We start from the raw sequence: 20,773 nt of genomic DNA on the forward strand, positions 1-20,773 counted from the left end.
TTTAATTTTAATCAAAATTTGATCAGTGTATCAGAAGAGCTAGGACAATGATGCTGTGCTGTTTAAAATGCTATCCCACAACTTCTGGTGACCACAGAAGGCTGTTTATTTAAATGCCAATCCAGAGACATTGCAACTGAGTTCTTAGTCTGACAGACATTATAATCCTTGGTATGGTTAAAAAAACATTATCATAGTGGGTGGTCCATCCTTTAATAAGTTTATAAGTGCCACTGGGTGTAATATGCATGGCGTCTTAGGCCATTTCCTGAGGAGCATCTGCAGCCATTATTACAGCATTAGAGCATCAGACTGCACATTATGGAGGACTAATTCACTTAGTGAAAGAAATGTGGATCAAACAGGGCACTGGACAAGATCTGATATGACAGTAATATGAAAACAGAGATCCAGGAACAAGAAAGTACTTTCCAGTAAACAACATTACAGCAGGAGGATTGACAACTCGTCCATCCTGGTGTTGAACTCAAAATCTGACTGTGGTTCACCAAAACATATTACTGTGGGGACAGAGCTGTTTGATAATCTATATTTAATTTCAGTCCCAGCTCATCTTCCATGAGTCACTGCAGGGCTGTGTTATGTGCTTATCAATTATGTCAATATTGTCATGTCCAATCAATTTCTCTTGAACATTCATTTGATTACAATGATATTAAAAAGGAATCGAGTTATCCTTCCAAAGCACACCAGAGCAAGAAGCACAACCATGCAGCCAAGCTGAAATTACAAACGTTACAAAAAGAAGAAACACAAGATACTTTTTAAAGAGGTGATAAAAAGAGTGGCCAATAGGGACAAAATTAAAATGGCAAAAGCAAAAAGGGATATGATATTCTATCCCTATGATTTTATGAGGAATTTTAAAAGATATAGAAGATTCTTAAAGTTTCCCTGTTTCATCTGAGCATCCAAGCCTGGATTAAAAGAACATAAAGAACAATATGCATTAACCAGGCTGGATAGAAACTGTGTTACACATGACTACAAAGTAAAAGCTAAAAGTTGTAAAATATGAAGATGATAAGCAGTGCATCAACAAGTAAGATAACTTAATTGTAAAGAAATACTGAGCGTGTACAGAAGCACACTGACCTCCAGGTTGAGTGAAAGATGAGAAAAACATATGACTAGTGGGTGACAAAGGTAGATCATATAGACAGTTAACTGAACTAACAGGAAGACTATGATTTATTTTTTTCCTAACGAAGGCAAGAGAGGAAAGGTGTTAATCACGAGTAAAGGAGTGAAAAAGAAGACAAGAAACTGTGGCAGTTGGGGGAGTAGGGATAAATAAAAAGGCAAATAAGACATTAGGTAATTTGGGGTAAAACAAAGGACAGGCATAGCATGCACTTCCTATGTGAATAGTAGCTTACTGCCTAAAGTACCTCACAAATCCCTCCATTTATTTTTTATGTTAAAATATTTAATGGAATTCCTTCTGGAAACATCACATGCCTCAAATTATACATCATTAAAAAAGGCACCGGTACAAGGGAGCTCAATCTCTCTTTGCATGGTGAGATCTTTCAGAGGTTTTAATACAAGATTGTTAAGGACAAGGCTTAGAGGGAATGATACAATAGTTGTGTCCCAGTTCAGGGGTAACATTATTTGAAGGAATCATGCAAGAAAAGACCCAGTCCTCATTCTCTGAAATGGGACAGTCAGGTCTGGGGGATTCCCAGTTGAGTCATCAGCTGTTCCCTCCTTAATCAAACTTTCATATAAGATCCCTCCGAAGTATAAAGCCCTTGAAATGGGACCTTGCTAGTATTCCTGATAAATAAAACCCATCTGTTTTGGTTGCACTTCTTAACTACAGGAGACCCAAAAGGAAGGAACCTCTTGGATTCCACTGCAGCTTTCTAAACCCCTTTCATCATCTTTTGTCATTGACAGAAGGGAGGTGAGAAAAGTATTACTTACTTTATTTGGTAATTGTTGTTCACTGACTCCATTGAAAATTTACAAGACATCCTGAGCACAGAACAGATGATAAAAAATTATGTTTAATTTTCCTACAGAAAATTCCAATTTCTGTCTCCCTTGACATTCTGATGAGATAACAACACAAAAAGCTGTATTTCATCCTTGTTTTTGCTAATGAGGTAGTTAAAAGAAACCCCCTTTCTACTGACATGTCTCTTTCAGTGATTTGTCTGTGTGGGGAAGTGTTTATAATGCTGATAGTTAACATTAATGACAGATTCAGAAGCACTCAGCTCAGTTAGGAGGTGATAATTGCTGCTCTGGTAAAATGTAAGTCCCAGTGGATCACATTTCTACCAGTTATTTGTGGCCTCTTAATAAGTTAGCTATAAAAGAGTGAATAATGTGCAACAGTTATGACTCAAACACTCATGAGCTGACATTAGTTTGTCTGAAAATATCATTAACATATTTTTAGCTCTTACTGCTGCAGGAGTGAAAAGTACTGACAATATCTCTATGCAGATGACAAGACGTTCACTGTACAAGAGAGTAAAAAGTGCATGTATAGGGTGGGTATTTTCAATTTTTGTCAGTGTGTCTGAAAATAACCCTCAGCCACTCAAGGATGTCCTCATTACTCAATCTAGATTGTGACGTTCACTGTTTAGCCTACTCCTCCAATTTCACACACAGGTGCTGTCACTCATGTCGTTCCTGATTCCCCTAAAAACCATGCCATTTTCTCAACCTATTCAGAGAGAAAGGAGGTGGGGTAGACAGAAAAAGCTGTAAGGGATTTTATGGTTGTTTCATGGTGGTTACACTTTAAAGAATATAAACAACTCAACATGAATGTGCTGGAAGTGGATTTTGTCTGTACTGAAGTGGAAGTGAAGTGTGTCTCTGCTCTACTGTCTGTCACAGCCTGTACCTCAGCTGCCTGCTTTATTCACTGGTTGGCAATTAGTTTCATTGAGTCCCTTTATTACCTTTTTAAGATGCACATATAAAGGTAAATGTCTGTTACAGATAAAGACAAAGAGGAAGATTTCAGTGCCTACTGGCCCATAAAAGTTTTTCTTTATGTCCTCATTTGCAGTAGTTCTAGGTAAACGTTTGCATTCAGAAAGTTCAGACCCCCTTCACTTCTGTATAATTTGTGATGCTGCAGCCTGATGCTACAGTTGTTTAAATTATTTTTGTATTATCATCAATCTACACTCAGTATCCCATAAAGTGAAAACAGAATTTTAGAAATGTTTGCAAATTTATGAAAAAATGAAAACCTTCTTGGCACTGAGCTGGCTTTCATCTAGCCACTCTGCCATAAACCCCGATAGATGGAGGGCTGTAGTGATGGTTGTCCCTCTAGACTTTGTCTTGTCTCCACACAGGATCTCTGGAGCTCAGTCAGAGTGACCGTTGGGTTCATGGTCACCTCTCTTACAAAGCTATACAAAGCCTTCTATAGAGAGGTGTGTGACTTTCCAAATCCTGTTCAATAAATTTAGTTTACCACAGGTTGATTAAATATTTTAGTTTCTTATTTATTTATTTTTTTATGTTTTCTGTCATTTGCGCATACATTTGTAACAGTATTTGTAGTACTTTTTGTAGTGGTCAACAGTTACCTAGACATGATATACAGTTCTCACTATCCATGCTGTCTAAACTTTACAACTTCCTAGGGTTGTTACTATACCAGCACTTTAGACTTTTACGTGATAATGAAGCTTAGCATTAGGTTATACAGTACATGGTAGTCATACACCCAGCTGTGATCAGCTGACTGCCAGCTCATCCCAATTATCACATCCCAGCTCCCACAGCCAGTCACAGCTCTTTCTCTGAACGCAGTGGTGTATTTAAATATGACATACTTCTCACTTATCCCTGCTTGCATTAATGCCGATGCACCAGCTGGCAAAGCTTAATCTCCTCCGCCCCAGCCTCCTCCTCTGTAGCATAAAGTTTGTTGCACCCTCATATTTTGATTCATGCTACTATGGATTAATTACTTTTTAAATAATTGTATTGCATTCAATACACATTTTTGTAAATGTGTCTATCCATATGGGGGTTTCTAGAAATGTGCATTCTGCTTGGCTTACCCAGGGAGCATCTCTTGAGCAGAGCCCTCCAAGTAAATCTGTATATCCGTTTTGCAATAAATGATCAAATATATGAGATACACGAGAGTGTTCCTGAATGAACTAGGGAAAACTGAATGATGCCAAAACCTGTTTGAGCACCACAGCACACCATACAGTATCCTGTAGTTGTACTGGCTGTCTTCTCTTCTGTAAGTTTGAGCACGGAGCTGAGAACAACAACCCTAGAAGAAGTTTAACTTTGCTCTTTAAAACAAACAAAAAAAAAAAACCTCGACATATGTTTAGCCAGGATCATTTTAAATTGCTTTATAGTAACATATCAAATATCATACTTTTTAAAGATGCATTGTAGAGAAGGAAAAAACTGCAAGACTTCTTTCTCATCAAATGCAAACTTTCCTTAGTCTATCTCTGCTGCTCAGTAAAGTATGTCAAGGATAAATACTTTAAAGGCATCTCTAATGGCTTACACTACTACATGTCATGAAAGCTACTTTGGAAAGAGCCCATTTCCATGTACTGATGTGTGCTCTTTCTACAGAACAGCTCTTCTATTAGACTCCCTCTTAAGAGTCACAGCTCTGCTGCCTCCACCACCCAATTTGTTTTGGATAAATGTAAGACCTTGAGCCAGAAATTGAACCTGCCATACATGAGTAAAGTGCACTAGCTGTGGGCTGCTGTTAGACTTAGTGAAGACATCTTTTAAATGTAAATGAAATGCTGTGTGAGCATGATGGATTAATATGTATTTACATTTGCGAGTGCAAGCACAGAGCAGTGCAGACTCACTTTTTATGAAGCCCATTTTTACAGTCTGTTTTATGGTCACATTAGTGCCCCAACCTAATATGGTCCTGGTTTTGAAGAGTCTCTTTGAAAGATTCAGTTCATTTCCTGCTGCGTTTAAGTCAATTTTTTTCTACCACAGCAGAGCAAATCCAGGGAAGTGTGAGTACTGTGCGCATAATAAAAGTGTGTACTGTACTGTACTTTAACACACTGATTCTCCACTATTACAAGTAAAATATTCCAGGTGTAAAAGATGCTTTAACACCTCCTGAAAACAGGCCTCGTCTCTCTCTACTCTCCAGCAGAGCAGAGTCTTGCTGTTTGCTGCAGTGCTCTGTATTTCCTGCACAAGCATGAGATGAGACTCCGAGTATGAATAATGTCTTCCCTTGTGGCTTTCTTTCGCTCTCTATAATCCACTCTCTACTCTGGTCCCAGCAGGGCCAAAGTCCCATCTAGAAGGATCACTAGTCATCAGTCTCTGTCTGTGAAGTGAAGGAGTGAAGGCAAGTGTGAATAAGAGGCAAAAAAAGTGCATAATATTTGTTTTGTTAATTATATGTGATCAAATGTGTGTTTTGTGTATTAAAACCTGTAACAGAAATTCTGCTTCAGACCAGTGTGAACCTGTCAGAGACATTGTTTAGAGCGGTGGTACCAAACTGGTCTAGCATCAGGACCAACCACCATCCCCTTGATTGCAAATCAAAACCCAAAGTTCTTACATTTTGCAATCAAGTGTTTTTAATGAAAAATGGTGCAGTTTGGATGAGAGATGGAATGAAAGATAAAACTTGTGCTCCTTCATTTGCATTCGTGCCATGCTTTGGCCCACTTTCCATGTCGGGGCAAGGGAAGTGTGCCGTGCATAAGCATGGAAGAGCGCACTTGCACTGGTCAAACGTACTGGACTTCAGACTCAAATGCAGCCAGGCATGGTACGGATTGTATAATGTTTGGCACCCTAAGGCGATGGGGAAAACTTCCCAGTGGTATGACAAGTCAGAATTTGAAATTATGTTTGGAAATAATGGACACCACGCTAAAGAAAAGTGGGACCACGTGCGTTGATATCAGTGCTCTGTTAAAAAGCAAGTATCAATAATGATAGGGACTATTTCAGTGCATAAGACATGGGTTACCTGCACATTTTTGAAAGCTTTAAAGATGCTGAAAATATTTATACATGTTATGAAACAACATATGCTACCAAATGGACAGCATCTTTTTCGGGAAAGTCTTGCTTGTCTCAGCAAAACAATGCCAGACTGCACATACAGTAGGATAGCTCGATTTGTGAAAAGTCAAGTCTAGTAAAAGTCTAGGTGATAAAATGGCTTCCTGCAGCCCCGACTTGTTGAACAGCTGTAATAAATTATGCAAGAAAAAGACAAGATTCCTCTTTCAGTGTGACAGAAACAATTCTCACTACTAGAGAGGTGCTACAGAAGGGGTAAACATGACCCTGTCCAAATGTTTTTGAAACATGTTGCAAGCATCACATTTAGAGCGTTCATTTTCTTTCCAAAACACATGAAACTCTTGAGTTTGAACATTTAATATGTTGTCATGGGGCCATTTTCCCGTTTGGTTTCAATGTCGTACACGACGTCCCAACTTTTTAGGAAATGATGTTTCCAATTTGATTTCCTTAGTTTGTGTTGCTTCATCAAGCATGTTCCCATTTCACAGGCTTAACTCATGTTTCCTTTTTTTCCTTTAATCTGACCCTGTTCTCTAAACTCAGCAGGACGACAAGCAGAGGGAGAAAATGGAATAGTAGGACAAAAGTACTGAAATTTGTCCAAACACATGAAAAGCTGTGAGAAGGTTTTAGGAACAGTTTGATGCATTTTAAATTGCTGCCAGCTGGACATGTCATCTGCTTATTGGCATGAGACAAAGCTTTCCTCTTCAGTGGATTGAAAGGTCAAGTTGACATCCCAGCTCCCTGCAAAGAGTGACATGTTGTTCACCAAGGAAATGAGAAAGAGGGAGAGAGAGAGAGAGAGAGAGAGAGAGAGAGTGGTTGTCGGTGATTCTTTTATGGCTTCTGTCTACTTGTGAGGTCCTAATCTGAGGGAGTTTAATTTGCAGTGTCAGTAACTATGTGATGTTGAGCTGTGTTAATCTCCAGCTCATCCTGCTGAGTTTCATCAGGTCTGGTGTTAGGTTCACAATTTTGTAGAACACTTACAGAGAGGCAGAAATGAGGAAGAGGAGCAGGGGTTTACAGAGGAAAAAGGGTTTGAGGACAGGCTTAACATAGAGATGGATTTTATAAGGATGACCTTAAATCAAACTGGACTTCACTGGGACTGTATGTAATAGAACAACACAAAAAACTGGCCAAGAATGGTCCAGATCCCTCATAAATCCACAACATAAACATCACAGGATTCATTTTTGGACTCAAAAGCAGACTCAAATGTCTTTGGGAAATGAGCAGAGTCTACCACAAACAGTTATTCAGTGTGTAAAAGCTTCAGATGGCATTTTTTAGTACAATTTCAATCAAACTCGCAATGCTCCCACCTTTTACTACTTGGAAGCGTACAGTAGGTCTAGATCCAATAGATTACATTATGATTTGCCCACATCTGCCCCTTTCAGCACCTTATCCACAAAAGAATTTACACTAATCTTATCCCAGTACTAACACGCCCACAAAGTTTGGCAGCTCAGCTCAAATTACGGCTGTGATTGCAACTAGTACCACAGCAAATCAGTGGCTTTGTGCCACAATCATAGTAGAAACAATGACAGTCAGGCAGAAAAGGAAACTATAAAATCAGACTGAGAATTTAGTCTTTACTGTTGAGGTGCAGAGACTTGCATCCTAACTCCAGTGAAAACTGACAGAGAGAAACTGTAGTGGAACAAGGGCTCCTTTTTGATGCTGGTGGCTGCACAGCAGAGACCATCATAGACGCATGCACATGCACAAACTCACAACTCAAAGAAAGAAATCATAAATAAGGAAGACCAAATCATGATACCACGCTTCAGAGATCTGGTGTATTCCAAGATGAAAAATCACGCTGAATTGTACTTTTCATCACCTGCCCCACTTATTTTATTCAATAGTCACAACCTGATATTACTATTCTGTCACTAACAACCAAAAATATTTTATTCACTAACAAGTTGAATAAGTTGAGTAAGCTGAGAGAGAAATATTAAATACGCTGGTCTCTCTGGTTAGATAGCACCACTGTAGCTGCCTGTGGCAAACTGGGTTTTGTGAATTAGATGGCATTTGTAAGCCTATTTGGATAGAAAGGGCGTAATTTGGAGCCAGATTTTGAAATATTATTTAATTTACATGAACTCAAATGAAGCAGGCACACCCAAGCAGACTCAAGCGGTTCACCCTTTGCATGTGCTTTGTGGATTGCACACTAAATTTTTCTTCCATTTGCACGGGTTTAACAGCCACAAAAACAATAATTTTGGGAGGCAGGCTTTTAATGTTTAAGCTATGGAGTAGATAATCAAAATGAAAAAATGTAAGCGTGATGGCATTTAAAACATGTCTAAGCTGTACTCTTTTCAACATTGAATCCTGCCTGCCCACTCTCGCGGTTTGTGCTTGTTAGTGGTGATGGCTCTTCCTCACTCAGTCAACAGCAAACTGGCTGCAGCTGCAGCAGAGCAGCCACACGGCGATGTTTGACATTTAGTTGTTGTAGCATATCTAACATTTGCCAAGAGCTCAGCTATTGTATTATATACTATACTTATATGCAAGATGTTACATAGGCTATAACATCAAATGGATTGTGGTTTGCATGGTTTATGTTGTGTTATGTGTTGCATATCTAGAGAATCTAGCTTACCTGTGTCAACACTACCTGGCGTGTTTACATGGAGCTGTGAGCTTGCGATAAACAATTATGCACATTTGAATGCGTCAGCTTCTAAAGCTTTCTGTACTTAAATCTAGCTATTTTGACAACTTTGCTCTAGTTGCCCTGGCAACAGGAGTTATGAGGGGAAACGCAGTTTTCACAATGAGCGCTCCTGCTTGGGAGACCAACTTACATAATGTATTTTCCTTTGCTGTACATTGGCCAAAAAACAGGGCCAGTGAAAATTCTGTCAGTTTCAGCCTGATAAATAAATTATTTTAGTCCTGATTTAATCTGTGTCAGTGAGTTGTTGTCTTTGTCTTTAATTTTATCTGTTGTGTGGTAATGGTGGTATGGAGCTACATGCCTGTATTAAAGAAAGTATGTGTACTTTATGTTAGTTTTTAAAGGTACAACGCTACATAGGATTGCAATTTTTAAAGAATTATATGAGTTATTGTAGTTTGAACAGAGGTTGTAATTCGGTTTAACCTGGCACGCCAGATGGATTTGTTTCACACATCCATCTGGAAAGCCACTCATAGACAGCGTTTCAGAAAGGGCAGAGCTTGGATGAACGTTCTGTCGGTCACATCTTTAGGAGCCAGTCAGAGCAACAAAACACGTGACGTAGACGCTACCGAGCTGCGCCCCTACCAAAGGAGTAATCTCCATAGAGAGCTGCATAACGTGAACCATAGCAACTGTAGACATGTCAGTACACAACTTTTGTCGTTTTTGAAAAGAAAACAACTCAATGCTGTTCTTTGTTCTTCTTTTAACAAAGAGATGTCATCAAGTTCGGATAAAACTGGCACTTTAGCAGCATCCATGCTAATGTCTTCCACCATAATTGCACCGGCCTCTTGTTGCTGCTTGCTTATGTCACGACTCCACCGCGCCCGAAAGTACTGCCCCTCGACGCTGATTGGTTCTGTCACTTTCTAACTGGGCCCAAACGGTTCAGATGGAAGCCCTGCATGATGGATTCGGCATTGAGAAACACTGAAACGGGCATATCCATCTGCTTTGCAGGATTAGATGCGGTTTACATGTTTTTTAAATGTTTGTAAAGCTTTTGTTTACCACAACAAATATTAAAAAGAATTAAACTTTCATTTGCAAAAGAAAAATGTGAATCCATTTGCATATTGCCTTGCAATTTGTGACATTTTACAGATATTGAAATTCCTAAGAGGAGTTTTTATCTGGTTTTAGAGTGTTAGTTTGATCATAAAATAGATTAAAACAAGGCTGATACAAATTCATGAGCTACAAATGCATATAGGACCATCAGTAACAATAACACTACTACTTCATTGTTATTTTAGTAGCTATAACATAACTGCTACCACAAGGAAGGTTTTTAAAGAAAGCATGATGAGCTGAAATGTATGTAAAGCACAGTACCTAAAGCTGTACAACACCAGAGAAAAAGAATGTGTTGTCCACATGGGGCTCTGACATAAACGGAAGAAGTTCAGTAAGTTTTTAAAATAAATTTTCCTTGCTATCTGTTGTTTTCCCAACTGAAACAAGGTACTAGGATCTAAAAGCTGATTCAGTCCTTAAATATGGTATTTGGTGACGATTTCTGCTACTGTGGTTATCAGAAAACACTTGGCCTTAACAAAATTAAGACAAACATTGTTGTAAAGCTACACACAACATGCATCAGTTACTTTTTCTGGCACTGAACCTCTTTAAGTCCTGCTGTCATCTATAAATACATCAGATCAATAACCAGCTGTGAGCATGGTTTAAACAACAAAGTGGAGGTTTATTGTCTTCACAGCACATTGAGAAAAAAAAGCATAAAAACAGTTAAATTCATTGTTGTTTTCCTCTCTTTCCTTGTCTTCTACAGTGAATAAGCACAAGCCATGGATTGAGGCATCTTATCATGGCGTGATCACAGAGAACATGGACACGGTGCTTCTGGACCCGCCCCTCGTAGCTCTGGACAAAGACGCCCCTGTGCCCTACGCTGGTAGGAAAAACAAACGCACACAATCACACTGAAAAAACATCTCCACACCTACATTTAGAACGTATGACACATACAGTAAACACACTCCCACACACACCAGGCTGGTGAGGGAGGGATGCTTCAGAGCTGCATGCAGGCAACTGTGGCAACTTCCCACCATCAGACGAAAACAGATGATCCAACAGGCCTGCGTGCTTGCTGTTTGTCATGGAGACTGAATTCCATTTATCACCCTTAGAGGAGTTATCCAAACACTTTTCTCTTTTTTTGAACAGCACTTTATCCTTTCTTCCAAATCAAGTTTATTAAACTTACAGGATTTGAGAGGACTAAAACTTTCGTTTCTATAGTTTATTGGTATCAGCATGTTTGTTCATACCTTTTTTAAATAAATACGCTATATCTCCTTTATAAATCCATCTGACTTAAAACTTTCAGGGTTTAAAAGCTGTCTAAATCCACAAGAGCAATGATGTTTAAGCTTTCAGAGGAAAGACAGGCGGCTGATTAAAGCTCACTGCAGTTTGTAAAAATGCACTTATTTTCATAATCTTGTCAGCTTTTAGGTTTTAGGTTTCAGATTCATGTTTTTTACACCCCAGTACAGGAGTCTATTCATTTCTCCAGCTAATTACAGCCATGCGTCATCCTTTTTTTCTCACTGCTTAATATCCCCATTTAACCTGAAGTTTCCTCTCACAAGAGAAGAGTATCAGACATTGTAAATTTTCCACCTTTAATCCTAATCCCTCTTTGTGGTGCATGCTTATCTCTTTCATATCAAAGATGTCCAAAGCACAATTTTACTTCAAAATGTTAAACACCTCTCATGAAGCAAGATAATACTTTCCCTTATTTGACTGCAGTTTTTGGCCAGTCTGGTTCAGTTTCATTTATCATTCTTTATTATTGCTTATGCTTTGTATTCCACATGTGTTCCTCATAGTTACAACATGTTGGCACATACATGTGTTACTCTGCAGCCAGTGTCAGGCTCAACAGCATTTTGTTTGTCTGGGCCTTTTCACCCCTGTTGATAAGCCCAGAGACCAACGGGGGTTTTCATGCCCTTGGGACATCCACAGCACAACCAAGGGCTCATGGCAACCCCAATACCTGCTTGGACAGTACCCTAGACTGTGCTTACTCCCCACATCCTCCTCTCAGTCTGCCCTAAAGGTGTGGACTTTTGTAACAGATTATTTTCCCATGCTCCTGGTAATATACAAGGACATCCAGAGCACATCCTGGGTTGTGTCAATCCCTCCCAACCGATGGCGCCTTCAGGCGAGCTTAACTGGCCATTACAGGCTTTATTTTAGCCACAATTATTAACCGAAACATGCCTAAAAGTTCTGCACAACACTGTGCACAAAAAAAATGTCTGGCAGCACTGGCATACAGTCACAACCTCTTGGCACATCTTACATTACCTTTTGTTCAGAAAATTAATGAACATGGGCACACAGCCTCATTTGAAGGACTCTATATCCTCTTCAAAGGGGTAAAAGCTGATACTCAGAATGAAGAATGTGACTGGGATCAGTCTTGATTTTCTGTCTTTTTAATAACAGACCACTCAGAGTGTTTGAAGAGATGGCACTAATGTCTTTTACAGACTGATGGAGAGCGACAGTGATGGCTTCTGGTTCTGACCTGCTGACCGTTTTTCACTTCCCCTCAGTAAAATAATTATGCTTCATTCTGTCTGGTATATGCTCATAAGTGACACAGCATGGGCTGGAACAAGTGGTAAAAAATAGCTCTTATATCAGACATATATAATATAATAATATACGGTTGCTGCACTGTGAGGAGGGAAACAGTATGAATATAAGCAGGTGCATGCGGTTTGTCTCTGAGTCAGTTGTTGTAAGTATTCATGATAAGGTTAAAATGATTATTAATGATGCCAGAAGTTGTTTTGCAAGTTTATTTAGACCATCATGAGGTTGCACTGAGCGACCTGTCACTAATTCATTGATATGAAGATTGCATGTAGTTTTTTTTTTTTCCTATGGCGACAACCATCAGTTGGTCAGTGTTAGAGTGTAATTTCATTTCTTGCATAATTTCAAGATATGTTAAGTATTTTTTTCTTTCTTAAGAGATTTTTTTTTAAGTTTTAAGTATTAAGTGTAGTATACATTGTTGTTTGAAATTACAAAAACATTGCAGCAAACTCCTGCACTCTGTCTAAATCGCACAATTGCATTTGAAACTTCAGTGCTGTGCTTTGGTCAAACTAAAGAATAGTATAGATCAAGAACCTATGTTTTTTGACCCTGTATAAACAACCTCTAAACAGTCTTTCTTTAAAGTCAGTTTTGGTGTGTTTGTCTCTGTAAATGCGAAAGAGCTCCATCTCACAATACCCTTCTTTTACTTGGGCCTACACAAATAGAGTTATGTGCTTCCATGGCTGTGGGTGGAAATACCAGATGAGGGTCCTGTTTTATTTTATGATTCTCTGTGATGTCAAAAGAAGCACAGAGTCTGAGAAGACAGTCAGATTTTGAGTATTTATTTAGTTAGTTACTTATTAGTTTTGTACAGTGGTCTCCTTCCACAGATCAGGGGTCAGGTAGCTGTAAGTCCTGGAGAGGGCATCAAAGGTGGTCTTGACAAAGTTGTCAAGGGTTGCAGTGCAGCCCCTGGCAGACGTGCAGCAGTCACGAGTAGCTTCTCGGGCCAGTACCATGGGGGTCAGGAACAGGGCTGCAACGACCAGTGACCTTGCAGAGCACAGTGTGGGTCTTTCCAATCTAGTTACCCCAATAACCTTTCCTGACAGGGATGATGCATAGCTTGGCCAGGATGACAGCTCCACAGATGGCTGTGGCCAACCTTTTAAACTCTGAAAATTGAAAATGCTTAAATAATAAACTGAAATTCTGAGCTTGTTTTTGCATAAAAATACCAATTTAAATTCTCAAAAATTTCTCTTTTTATACCCCCAAAATGTCTTTTTTTATTTGCTAAAAAATGAACAGAACCTTTTTTTAAAAAGCTTTTTTAGTGGCCCTTATACGCCATCAAACATTATATTTCTTTCTTTTTTTCATCTTCTTCTTCTTTTTTTCAAAGATTTACTTTTGGGCTTTTTATGCCTTTAATGACAGAGGAGGACAGTGGACAGAATCGGAACAGGGATGAGAGAGCTGGGGAGACATGCGGGAAGGAGCCACTGGCCGGATTCGACCCTGGGCCAACCGTGTACATGGGGTGCGTTAAACCACTAGGCCACCTGCGCCCTTCACATTATGTTTCTTATCATGATTTAATAATACTATACCGCTGGCTTGGGGTCAGAACCTTGTATCACATTTTTCATGTTTTTAATTTTTTCATAAATCAGTGCAATCAGTCGTCCTTTACATATGTCAGTGGGTTTGAATGATACAGCTTTTTTTCATTTCCTGACTAGTGGTGATTTTTTTAGATATAAGTTTTTGGCCTGATGCCATTTATATGCACTTTTAAGTTTGACAACATCAGGGCGGACAGGCCCCCCCCACCCCCCAAGATCTTCAGTGCCCCCATTAGGGGTACCTGGACCCCAAGTTGGGAACCACTGCTATAAATCTTCAAAGTGTATCAGAGTGTTAAGATATGGAAGCTCTGAGTTCTTCATTTTCCAGGCCACAAAGATTCATATTCACTGATGTTCTTGGTCTTTACAAAGTTTTAAATATGATGGAGAAAACATTGTAAACTACTTTAAACAGCTAAACAAGGGGTCTTTACAGTGTCCTTAAGCAGAATCCAGTCCCTGTACCAGATCTGAGGATGCTCTGCTTAGTGATTTGTGTCTAAAGAGTCCACTGTTGTGTTTTGAGACAAGGTTCCTCAAGCTATGAACCTTAAGAGTCTTTGAGTTATGTACAATAATAAGTCCAGAACAGCACTTGCTCCTCATGTGCTTTCTTTTCTTACTTTTAAGGACTGTTAGCCACACAGAATTTGAAAATTTCCCATCTAACCAGCCTTGACTGAAAGTTGTCACATAACAGGAACACATGTAGTAATCAAAGTGGGATACATTTATAAACGTTGTCTCTAGGTGACTGTTTGAGCTGCTGATTATGTTGTCTAACATGAGCTGGAATCAGACAGTCCTCACGCAGGTGCTGCAGCGCTGACAGCAGCGGGAAGCAGAGCGACAGAGAGCTGTTTTAATTGGACAAAGTATTCTGAGACTCAAAGGCAAACGAAGAAGCTTTTTGGCAGCTAACGCTTAACAGCTCATTATGGAGAAATGGCTCCTATTAATCCCAGCGCTGACAACCGTGAAAAACTGATACTCAGCTATTTTTCTTCATCTCTTTCCCTCTTTTCCTGTGTGTATGTTTGTGTGGTAATGGCACAGCTTCAGAATCGTGTTTTTCCCTGTAATGTGCGAGCTGTTCTGTAAATAATGCATATATATAGTATGCTGAGATGACCTTAAAGGGCATGAAACAGCTTGGATCAATGTTAAAGCTGTTCTCTTTTGTTTTTGTTTTTTTTCTGGCACAGCTGTGAAATGTATACTGTACTCTACAATACACCCTTTATTTACTGTATGGAAGAACGAATTATCGTCTGGATGACTGTAGGGGAATATTTAAAATTGCAAATACATGAGAAACATGACAGAACGTTATCAAAAACTTCAATGGTATTTCCAATTAAAAGAAAGTGTAGATCTTGGAGATATTTCTCTGACATTTTTACTCCCCTGCTGAGCAGTGCTTAGCAGGATTCATTGTAATTCCCATGACAGAGCTTTTCCTAGTAACCAAATCCATTCCAAGGTAAAGGTTTCTTGGAAGAGACCAGACAAAAGAGGAAATTAATTTGATTGTTTTTCTCCATGATTAACGCTGGTTTGTTGACTTGAGAAGGTCAAGCTAGGTGAAATACTGCCTGGGAGAAAAAGGAATGGGATGGTGCTGGCTGTTGACTGGTGATATTTCTCTCCTTGTTTTTCATTGCATGCAGCCTAATGAATGAAACCCACACAATCGCTACCAAGGAGACTGAAAAAAATGGCCATCAAAAGAGCAGCGCAGTCCCAGTTTATCTCCCTGCACAACTGTCTGCTGGTACAGCTCACACACACCTCTCTCCACTTCTTCTAACTATTCCTTCAAATCTTTATTTCACTCTCTTCTCCACGTTTCTCCTTTGAGCTTCACATCACTACTTTTTCAGTCCAACTATCCCGTCTTTTCGTCTCAATCTTGACACTTTGCTCCCAGCAAGCCCGTGTACAGACAGTCTGTGTTATGCACCACAGAAGCTCTCATCAATCCTGCTTTTGTTTTACTGCAGAGAGGAGCAGGCCGTCCTCCTGGCTCCACATTAATTACAGTGTGGGAACAGAAAGCAGGATCGTTAAGTACCTGCCTCTTTTTTCTTACTCTTCTTCCATCCAGCCATCCATCACTAGTTCTTTTCCTCTGGATGCCTCTGTGTTTTCTTCACTACAGGAGCTGAGGCTATTCACAAGCAACACCCAAGTGAAAATATGAAGTCTCACACCTGAGGTTTTTTGGTCCATTTAGAATTAACTCTGGTGTCTTGGGATCCCCCGATCAGGTTTCTTGCAGCTAAACACTGATCATGTGTGAGTGAGATCAGCTGATCATGTTTTGTGATTGATATATCAGCTTATTTAAGCTCAATCGGTCTTTTACCTTTGTTGTGTGCTGGAAACTCCTGATTAAAGGAGCACAAAAATCAACCGTTGTTCAGTCAACAACACGCTTCAGCTTTGTTCAAGGGAACCTGAACCAACAATCTGATGAGTCATTCATTTCATGTGCTAATTTGTGGGAATTAATTAACACAATTATTAATAGACAAAAAATAATAAGCTTATTAACAGTTGAAAACATGAAAGGTCTCACAATATTGACAAAGTTACATTATAACTGATGCAATTAGTTTAGATTGCTGAGGAAAAGAAGTTCACCTTGCAGCCTGCAAACGAGTTCAGGCTTTCAACTTGAGCTAATTATTCACACCTGATGTGCATTTTCATCAAATCACATGACACCCACCCTCCTAATTAAGCAGCATGATTTCTACTCTATTCCATTTGCCAGCTCTGCCCTGAATCAGCACTGTGCTCTTGCTTGCAGCCCACCCTCACTCTAGCATCCACCTTCAGGCTCCGATGAGAGGGTAAGGATGTTTTCTCACCACTCCTGAAAATCTGCTTGTAAAAAAAAAAATCAGTGTGGAGTGATAAAGATGGAGCCTGATGCCAAACATGCTATGTTGCTGAAACTATGACAGCATGAGTTGACTGGCTGAACTATATTTATTTAACCTTTCCCAAAAACCCCAATTTCCTTTTTTGAAGTTACATTTGAACACATTAAGAGACTTTAGCTTTGCCTTAAAGTCAGTTTGTTAACCTGACATTTCATGCATCATATTTTGTATTGTGCTAGCTAACATGCCACCAGTGAACAAGCTTTAATGTGCTGGTTTCAGCGCTGATTTTATCACAGCTTTCTATATTGGATTAAAGTATTTCAAACAAATTCTGGATGATTTTAGGTTCAGATTCAGACAACTGTATTGAGCCCATTCATTTGCAGCCTACCCATGTTCACAACACTATTGAGACATGTCAACACTGGTAGACCGACAAGCAGAGGCCATTGAAGTACCACAAGGTTCCAGATAATTACATCAATAAATACATGAATAACATTGTCATTGAAAAGACGGGTATAACTCCTAGAAGTTAATAAAAAGGTAGCTGAAATGAGTGCCATCACAGTTAAGGAACTTTATAGGAGAAGAGATAAAAGATTTAGAGAAATGGTTAAGACAACTGCTTCATGTGGAGAAGTGAGCAGCAACAGTAGTAGCAGCAGTGATAGACAGTCAGACAATTAGATAGATAGATAGATAGATAGATAGATAGATAGATAGATAGATAGATAGATAGATAGATAGATAGATAGATAGATAGATACTTTATTAATTCTGAGGGGAAATCAAGGGTTCATAGTGTTTTATACATCCAAATGTGCTGAATGTGGTTCCACATTATTTCTGTCAGTATGCCAGTTTAACCCAACTAAGAATGTAGCAGTGTTGCAACTTCACCTTGCACTTGGTAAACTTTATGAAAGTGACCTTGGTTTGCAGTACCTGCTGTTCTCTTGGCAAAAACTGTAATTTTGAAGAACACTCTTAAAATGACTCCAGATCTGTTGTTTACATGCATCTCTTCTCCTTTAAACAGGAGGTTACCTTACTGTAGGTTTTCAGGAAATTCTAGGGGTAAAATTGTGAGGTTATATAAATAAATTTAAAGCTGAAAAAAACACAAGATGATATGTAAAGCTTCATTTTTCCTTGCATTTTAAATACTATGATAAAAAGAGAAACAAACCAAATTGTCAGTTTTAAAATTATCCATATTTATCACAGGGTAATCAGAGGTAAATAGTTGTTTATAACAATAAATTCTGTCTTTTTAATTTAAACTATTTTCTATTATTTAATAAAGTGCAACCATATGACCATTTATTGGCCTACATAGTATTCTCTGTGGTTTTCTTTGAATAGATAAAAAAGTCATGAAAAGGTGGTCTGACTGTTTTTGTCATGATTTGATGAATCAAAAAGAAAAACCAGAGTTGATACAGGCAATTTACATGATTGTTCAGCGGTGAAATTACTAGAATATGGAATTGAGATGAAAGTTATTCCCCTTAAAAAATCTCATCAAAAAGTTCCGCTTACTTTTATAGGGCTTTATGGTAAAAGTAGTTAAAGCAGTAAAGAAAAGTCAAAAGTAAAAGTTTATGAAAATAGAAGTCCATCAAACATAATACCTAAAAGGTAACATGTCCTCATACACCCCCTCATCCTCATTCCTTGCCAAACCTCACCTTCTTATTTCAGTATCATTTTTCTTCTTTCTCTCATGCAGTTCCACATTTCACTCTGATGTGAACTACCCACAGTGGGCCTAACTTCAACATTATATGCTGAGACAGGCATCCTGGAGATAAATTGTTATTGCTCCATGACATGATGGCATCCTCTATCCTCCGACACCTCCCCCGATGCAAAGGTGTATGTGGGTCGTGGAGTGTATGTGCTGATCGAGCGTTCTCAATCAAATTAGCATGAGGTATGATGGCGGTGGACCCTTGGGTGCTGCGAGGTGGGAAGGCAGTTTCATTTGCTTATTCTTTATCTCAAGGCCACAGTCAACAGGCACGGATTCTCCCCATTCATCACGGTACCAGAATAATGTGCTGTGTGCTACATTGTTTCCTCTGCAGAACTCACACACTCTGGCCGAAGGAAGAAAATTAGTTCAAGAAGTGGAGGAAGAAAGAAGAAAATGGATAGCTGAGAGAAAAATGAAGGACAATGGTGGACATAAAGATGGGACGAGGTGATTAGGAGGAGTTTTCACAAAAACCATGTTATATTGCTCCTGTAGGCAGCGGTTGTCTTTGTTTTGTGAATTACATTCCCCATCATTCTTAGCTTTTAACTACAAAACAGGTCTCTTGGACTTGTATTTAGTATGTAACTGGGAACATTTCCTTGATCATTGCATCTTAATAATGATTCATCTATCTTTATCAAACAGAAATAATTGTTCTACAGGAGTTATATTGTGTAAAAAGTCCATCTTCTGTCAAGTAACACCTAGCTGACACCAGAGACTGTATAAAACATGGACGTAGTCTCAGTGATGTTACCCTCTTGTTTCTCAAAGGCATCATGAAGCCTTACAAGGGTGCATGCAATTTTGAAAATGCTAACTAAAGCTAACTTAATGGTGAATTGGTTGCCCATCTAGCTTGTCAAGTTAATAATCTATCTAGTAGATTATGCACCAAATCATCACACAATATTTTAAAGGCAGTACTAGGGGCTAGCAAAACCTATAAGCTAAAACAAATTGAGCCTAGCCTCTTGGCAAACAGAACAAGCCCACCTGTTACTAATACTGGCCATGCCCCGATTGTGTCTCATAAGTTATAACTCTTAGTCTAAATAAAACACAACAGATGATATAAAGACAAATACCACACCTATAGTGCTGGGTGACTGATTGAGTTTCATTTACAATTATAATTCAAGGTCAAGGTCCTGTGTTGGTACCCAAAAGGAACATGTATTGTGCAGACTGGAGTTTCAGCGTTCCAAAGCCAAAAACAACAAATGGCAACACTGATTCACAATTCAGGACACAGTCAGACAAAGTACATGAAAAACTAACATTAAAATATTACAAACAACAGTGTGATTACAACCAAGTAATGATAAAGTGCTTTTGAAGACATCCATTCTAAAATAACACTTGAAAAAGCGCTGAAGTGCTTTTGAAGATTCTCTAAATGAAAACATAGTCCAATAGAGTCAAAATGCATCATCTTGTATTAGTTTGTTGCACAGACAGGAGGTTGTTATTCCAAAGCCATAAGAACAAAGGAAACTGAAACAACCCACCGCTGGTCACTGCGAACGTGTGCATGTCCAGTGGTTGATCTGGGACCCCCCCCCCCCCCCGACCTTCAACGAGCTAGGTGGAAAGCATTATGCAGGAATAGCACAATCCTGACTTTCCTGTGCCTACAAGGAAAGCCTGAGGCAGGGAGAGAAGCAGCAAAGAAAAAAAAAAAAACCTGATCAGAGTAGATGTAAATGACAACAGAATGACACTGATTAAGTCAGAAGTAGAATAAAGGAGGAGCTGGGGTGGAGGAAAGTTGCAAAATCAAAGTAAATACAGATAAAACAATTGATATAAAACAGTTCATTTTTCTGTTATTTCTATTGATTATCATTTTATAAATTTGACTACTTTTATATTGGCTGCACAGTGGTGCAGTGGTTAACGTGGTCACCTCCTGCCACTTCACAGCAAGAGGGTTTCAGGTGCCAATTCCAGGCTACACAGGGCCTTCCTGTGTGGAGTTTGCATATTCTTATGGATTATCTGTGGCATCTTCTCATAGACCAAAGACATGCTCATTAGTTCAGTTGCTGATTCTTAATTGTCTGTAATTGTGGGCGTGAACGCGCATGTTGGT

At 39.1% G+C, this 20,773-nt stretch overlaps 1 protein-coding gene and 1 long non-coding RNA gene across 2 annotated transcripts in view; both read left to right on the top strand.

Moving 5' to 3' along the window:
- Positions 1-20,773, top strand: part of clstn2a (calsyntenin 2a) — a 261,648-nt gene that overhangs the window by 100,770 nt on the left and 140,105 nt on the right. The window contains exon 2 of the mRNA XM_041803309.1: positions 10,584-10,706. Within this exon, the coding sequence (XP_041659243.1) occupies positions 10,584-10,706 (123 nt within the window). The remainder of the gene's footprint in view (positions 1-10,583; positions 10,707-20,773) is intronic.
- Positions 16,788-20,144, top strand: LOC121520070. Its single transcript, XR_005992757.1, has 3 exons — positions 16,788-16,877; positions 18,649-18,852; positions 19,007-20,144. It is a non-coding gene; the product is annotated as an uncharacterized LOC121520070 (long non-coding RNA).

This window comes from Cheilinus undulatus, linkage group 13, assembly GCF_018320785.1.
Source record: "Cheilinus undulatus linkage group 13, ASM1832078v1, whole genome shotgun sequence".
NCBI lineage: Eukaryota > Metazoa > Chordata > Actinopteri > Labriformes > Labridae > Cheilinus > Cheilinus undulatus.